This window comes from Pteronotus mesoamericanus, unplaced genomic scaffold (assembly GCF_021234165.1).
Source record: "Pteronotus mesoamericanus isolate MK-2021 breed Mesoamerican mustached bat unplaced genomic scaffold, CSHL_Meso_final contig_25, whole genome shotgun sequence".
Classification (NCBI taxonomy): domain Eukaryota; kingdom Metazoa; phylum Chordata; class Mammalia; order Chiroptera; family Mormoopidae; genus Pteronotus; species Pteronotus mesoamericanus.
In genome coordinates this window covers 3,079,098-3,085,138 of record NW_026555105.1, presented here as the reverse complement: position 1 = coordinate 3,085,138, position 6,041 = coordinate 3,079,098, and the positions used below count along the sequence as shown (strand labels likewise).

Below are 6,041 nucleotides of genomic sequence, written 5' to 3'. Positions count from 1 at the left end.
CCAGGCCTCTCCACCGCTTCCAGGAGGCGCCTGCCCCCGCGAGGCACCTGGCTGGCTCCCCACGGCAGCCCCAGGGCTGCGCTCCCGCTGGGCACCGGAAGAGGAGCTGCTGCCGGAGGGGGTCCGAGGAGGGGTGGGCTCGGTGGGCTGCGTCTGAGGCCCCCGGGGGTCCGGGGGTGGCCCCGGAGAGGAGCACGGCCAAGGGCTCCTGCCCTGTCCTCTGGCCCCGAGGGTGCTTTGACATTGCAAACGTAGGAGCATTTTAATTCAAATTGCATTATCACCAATGGATTTTTGTTGCAGATTTTTCCAGGACAAACCTGATTAGCCACTTCCGCCCCCCCCCCATCCATTTTTTATATGGCTCAGTTAAACTATTAACTCACTGCTGCTTTTTTTTCCTTTTTCACTTTGTTAAATTATCATCAAATGGTGCAGCTCAGGGTTCCAGGAACAACTCTCCCGCAAGAGCCATGTGAGGACACGGGGTGGGGGGGGCGGGGGGCAGAATTGGGATTTCACGGCTGAGCGCCAAAGGCCGGGCGCACCCTCCAGCCCGCCCGTGTTGGGCCAGCTGCTTCCCGGAGGGCGGCAGTGGCCCCTCGGGACAGGTGGGCGGACTCCACTGCCCAGACGCCCACCGTGCCTTCCCCTAGGGGCCCTCACGCGGGTCCAAGTGTCGAGTCCCGCCGCCCGGCCCTCCAACGTCGACCGCAGTGTCTTCCTCAGGAGAGGCTTCCCGCATGAGCCAGCACCTCGTGCGGTGCTCCTAGCCCGCTGCTCCGGTCACAGCTCTAATAAGTTACACCCACAAGTGACCCAGGGCTGCACACTCGGGTGACGCCAGCGATTGGGAGGCGGCAAGGAGCAGTGGGGGCTGCGGAGAGAACACGGCCACCTTGACGGGCAGTGCCTGCTGGGACCAGGGTTTTCTGATCTCCCGTATTTTCAAAAGGAGCCCAAAGTCTAGGTTTTTAAATACCCCCAACATTTAAATATTGCAAATAATTGCAGAAACAACAGAGGCCAAGCTACACCCCCACGACTCCTAACGTATAGCCTCGGCTTTAATATCTCTCTCACTGGGCTCTCAGCTCCACAGCGGGGCACACGCCGCGTGTTCAGCACAACGTCGGGATCCAACCAACGCGAGACCCACGCAGGCCTCGGCCGAAGCACCAGGGCCGGGAAGGCTGGCAAGGAGACCGCACTCCATCGTCCCGCCCTCCCTTTTCTGTTGCCTGCCGGAAATGTCTCCATGACCCTTCTGGCCCTCCTCCCGGACCACGGCGTGTCTGTCACCCTCTGTCCTGCCGCCATCACAATGGCCAGAGCTGCCCCTGCCCTGGGCCCTCTGTGACATCACCCACGGCCCAGCCCTAGGCACCCGGTCTCCCGGTGCGAGGGCAAACAGACCCACCATGAGCAACTTCCTCCCCCACCTCTGCTCGCCATGCGGACGCTGAAATGGTGCCTGTTCTTGCCTCTGTGCCTGTCCTGCGGCTGCGCCTTTATGTTTTCTTCCGCGAGGGGGAACGTCAAAGAACCCCAGGGCCAGGTGCCCTGCGGAGGGCACTTCCGGATTAGGCAGAGCCTACCAGAGCACGCCCAAGGCTGGCTCGCCAGCAAGTGGCTCTGGCTCTTGTTTGTGGTTGTACTGTACGTGATTCTAAAGTTTCGAGGACACAATGAGAAGAGTAAGGTAAGTGTGGCTTTGTTCTTTTTCTTTTTTTTTCTTAATTTTAGAGAGACAGGAAGGGAGGGAAGAAGAGGGAGAGAAGCATCCATGTGTGACAGAAGCATCAATCGGTTGCCTCTCCAACACCTCCAACCGGGAACTGAACCCACAACTCAGGCATGTGCCCTGACCAACCAGGAATCGAACCGGCAACCTCTTGGGTTGTGGAACAACGCCCAACCCACTTAGCCACATCAGCCGGGGCAAGACTGCTTCATTCTTTATACCACGTGGATTCCATCTCAGAAACCTTAGACTCAGAGAAACAGATGCTCTGGTTGTTACAGGCGGCACCGACAAGTAGGGCGAATTAGGACGCCACATCCCTACTTGGTGATCCTAGGCAACGCTGGCCGGCTCCTCTGCTGACGTAGCCTTCGGGAAGACAGTAGTCCCCGAACCCACCAGAGCTGAGACTAACAGTGCAAGGCCGCCTTCCGATTATTGGGCGTAAGGAACCTTGGCTTGATGTTGAGCCTGTTAGGTGAATTTTTGCAAATAGGGGAGAGATTCAAGAACTTGGCATGTTTCGGGTCAAAATTATTCACAGAGCCAGATTCACTGCCTGGTTTTTAATTTCCCGAGCATTTGACTTACTAGAAGTTGCTGAACTCAATGGAGATGATATCATCCCAAGTAAAGGTAGAGGCCTGTCGGGATGGGAGGGGGGTGAAAAGGCAGCAGCTCCTTCCTCCAGCACGAACCCCAGATGGGGAGACAGACAGGAACAGGCAGCTCATTCTCTGTTACACACAGATTCCAGAGACGTCCAGACTGGCTAGAGCAGGGTTGGCCCAGATAGTAATATTTTCAGCTTTGCAGTGACTCACCTCTGCCATTTTAGTCTGAAAGCAGCCCTAGACAGTACGCAAGTGAGTGAGCATGGCTGTGGGCTGAGTTCCAATAAAACGTTATTGACAATTGACAAAAGCAGACGGCGGGCCAGATTTGTCCATACTTGGCCAATCCCCGGACTAGAGCAATGCTAGAACCACCTTCTCTTAGGTGAACCCAGCCGTCCTGGAACTGTGTCAACACCTGCAGAGCCAACGGTGTTATTCACCCTGCGTGTCTTTCTTGACAGGAAAAGAATCCTCCTGGCCTTCGAGGCTGTTCGTTGCGCGCGACACTGAAGAAAAATCAGACTGCTTCCCCCAGCAAAGACTTCGCGTTTACTACCTTACACCAGCTCGAGATGGAACTTGTGAAATTTCTATCCAGGGTGCGGCATCTGAAGGATGCGGCGGCCAATGGCAGTAACCTCAAGCTTCCGACCTTTGAGGTGCCTTCAGACCCACAAAACAATGTTACAATATATGAAATATGGGGCGAAGAAGAATGCGAATGAATGGATTTGTGTATCAAAGTAGGACAGAAAAAGTTGAGTGCTGACAAATGATATGCAAACCAATAAAACTATTCTGAAGAAAAATCTCAAATTTGAGATTTTTTTTTTCTCCTCTGTTAAACTTGAAAAAAATAAATGTGAAACCGGTCACCGTAGCCATCAATGTGTGTTTGGCCTTTCTCGCTTCTGGAATTGTGGGTGGCAAGAAGTGTGTCAATAGAGACACAGTCGCATGGGCGATGCTCTTGGTCAAGATGCCAGGGCTCCTGCAGGACCAAGTGTAGGAAATGTGGAACGAGACGTCACTATCACCTTCAGACTCGCTGTCTTTATCTTAGCTATTTGTGCAAAACATGGAACTGATTATGATTTGTTACCTTGTAAAGGACAACTTTATAGATTTAAAAATTATAAAGTGATTAAGTTAAGAGGGCTTTATATATATATCTCCTAGAAATCATATGACCCAGAAGCTGAAACTATTTACTAACCCCCTTTACAGGAAAGGCTGGCGGACCCCTCGCTTACGCTAAACTCATGTGCTACGCAAGCAACCCGGGGGGGGGGCGGGCGGCGAGGAGCATTCAGCTGCGATCTTCACAAACCTCTGAGAATGAAACCTGCTGTATATTTGGGTTGAGCGATTCCCACCAACCAAAGAGCGGCCCTGGGTCTTTGCCCTGCAGGGCTTTGCAGAACACAGTTCTGCCTAGAAAACCAAGCATCTTCAACCCAGTCAATTTCATGCAAAAATGCAGGAGGTATAGATTTCAGTACTAAAGCTCCTCCCTCTGCTGCCTGAACACAAACTCAAATTCTCATGTCACCTGCTGTGCGGTTCCATCTGGGTCCCCGTAGCTGCCTGCCCCGCCGCACTCACCCAGGAGGCTCACCCCGGGGGTGGGCGGAATCCTTGTCCTCGCGGCTGTGGGAGTCGCTGTGGTTCTGTGCCTCCAAAGCCAGTGAGGAGGTGCAGACGCTAGAGTGAGCCTGCTCAAGCAAAACACAGGGGTGACGGCCCTGTCACCTCCGCCAAGGTCTACGGGTTAGAAACAAGTCACTGCAGGGGAGGGGATCACACCAGGGTGTGAACGTGAGGACAGAAACCCAAGACAGGCCTGGCTGCAAAGAGCAAAGACGGAGAGGGGACGGGGGACTTCATGGTAGCATCCCTGGAGGACAGGTGACACATACCTGGGTGAGGGAGGTAGGCAAAAATCTCAAATGACCCCCAGTGGCACACACCTCGTCTGATCCCCCACTGCCTGTGAGTGGGGGAAGCAGCCGCGACTGGGATGGAATTGTTGCTGCCGTGATTGCACTGTGTTCATAGGAGGCTCTGTTACAGCCAAGACACCCCCCTGGTGGCCCAGAGGAAGCCAGATGCCGTAGTGGGAGGTGATGGGTCCCATGGGAGGTCTCCCTAATCAACAGCCAGAAAAACCCCAGGCACCCAGCCAAACCTGTGGCCCAGAAAAGGCCTCCATGAGGGAGGACCCCGCTGACACATGGATCTCAGCCTGGGGAGACCCTCAGCAGAGGCACCGCCCCCCCATACATGTGCCCCTGACCACGGAAACCGGGATATACTAAGTGGGTGCTGTTTCAAGCCACTAAGTTGGTGGTAATTATTCACATGGCAATAGAGAATCTATAGAGCACACAGACACCCAAACACACAACCTTCCCACCTGCTGCTTTGATGCCTAGGATGCCGTGGGCACCTTCCCTCTGACCTTGTCACCTGCTTCTGAACCAGGGAGATGGGACCGAGGGAACACGGGCAGATTCTGAAGAACAAGAGGTCCTGGTCGTGGCAACCAGAGGTTACAAATCTGTTGGCTCAGCGACCGTGCCTCTCCCACCCCGTGTGTATTGGCCCACAGCCCTGGTTCTTTAACTTTTTATTTTGAAATAATTATACTCACGCGAAGTTGCAAACGTAGTACACTTTATGCTTCCCATGGTTTTAGACGGTCAATGGCCATCTAAACATTTTAAATGGAAAATTCCAGAAACAAACAATTCATAAGGCTTCCGCGGCAGGCCGTCCTGAGTGGCTGTGATGAAATCTCGCGAGGCCGGTCCGGATGGGACTCGTCCCTGTGTCCGGCGTCTCCGCGCAGCAGAGGCTCCCTGTGCATCCGCCCCGTGGCAGCCACATGGGTATCATGAGGTCGAGGGGGGGCGACGAGGTGCTTGCATTCAAGTCACCCTCGTCTTACTCCCTACTGGCCCCAAAGCACAGGAGCAGCGATGCTGGCCGTTCAAACGTGCCAGAGAGAGGCCGGAAGGCACTTCTCTTAAGCGAAAAGGTAAAGTTTCTTAACTCAATAAGGAAAAAAACATCTCATGCTAAGTTTGCTAAGATCTGCGGTCAGGACGGATCTCCTATCTGTGAAATTGCAATGAAGGAAAAAGAAATTCCTGCTGGTTTTGCTGTTGCACTTCAAGCCGCGAACGCCTCTCGCCACATGGCCCTTTACCATCTCGGCGAGGAAACGGGCGCGTACAGGGCAGTAAGACATTCAGAGAGAGAGACACGCGTGACTTTCATTGCAGTGTATTGTTATAACCGTTCCATTTTGTTGCTAGTTGCTGTTCGTCTCTGGCTGTGCCTAATTTATAAGTTACACTTTATCGTAGGTATGTACATAAATAGGGTTTGGTACTACCCGTGGTTTCAGGCATCCACTGGGGGTCTTGGCTCAGATTGCCCACAGATGGGGGGGCTGCTGCACAGAGGACCCCCAGGTAACCAGCACCCCTCTTCCCCCAGGGGTCGCACCTTACAGAACTACCGCCCACTACCCAAGCCCCTGGAACAACGTGTTGGAAGGGTACTCTGCCATTTCATCCCAGTGCGAATTCCTGTAACAACCAGCACAGCCAAGAGGCAGGCCTCTTATTCCGATGCCTCAGAGGCCTCTCCCATGCTACCCCTGCAACCCCCCT

The 6,041-nt window shown here is 54.0% G+C and overlaps 1 protein-coding gene across 1 annotated transcript; it reads left to right on the top strand.

Moving 5' to 3' along the window:
• The first annotated feature begins 1,453 nt into the window (after nt 1-1,453).
• On the top strand, nt 1,454-3,086 carry LOC129070411 (protein FAM209-like). Its single transcript, XM_054573353.1, has 2 exons — nt 1,454-1,702; nt 2,823-3,086. The coding sequence occupies exons 1-2, from the start codon at nt 1,454-1,456 to the stop codon at nt 3,084-3,086; spliced, it is 513 nt and encodes a 170-aa protein (XP_054429328.1).
• Nucleotides 3,087-6,041: the final 2,955 nt, after the last annotated feature.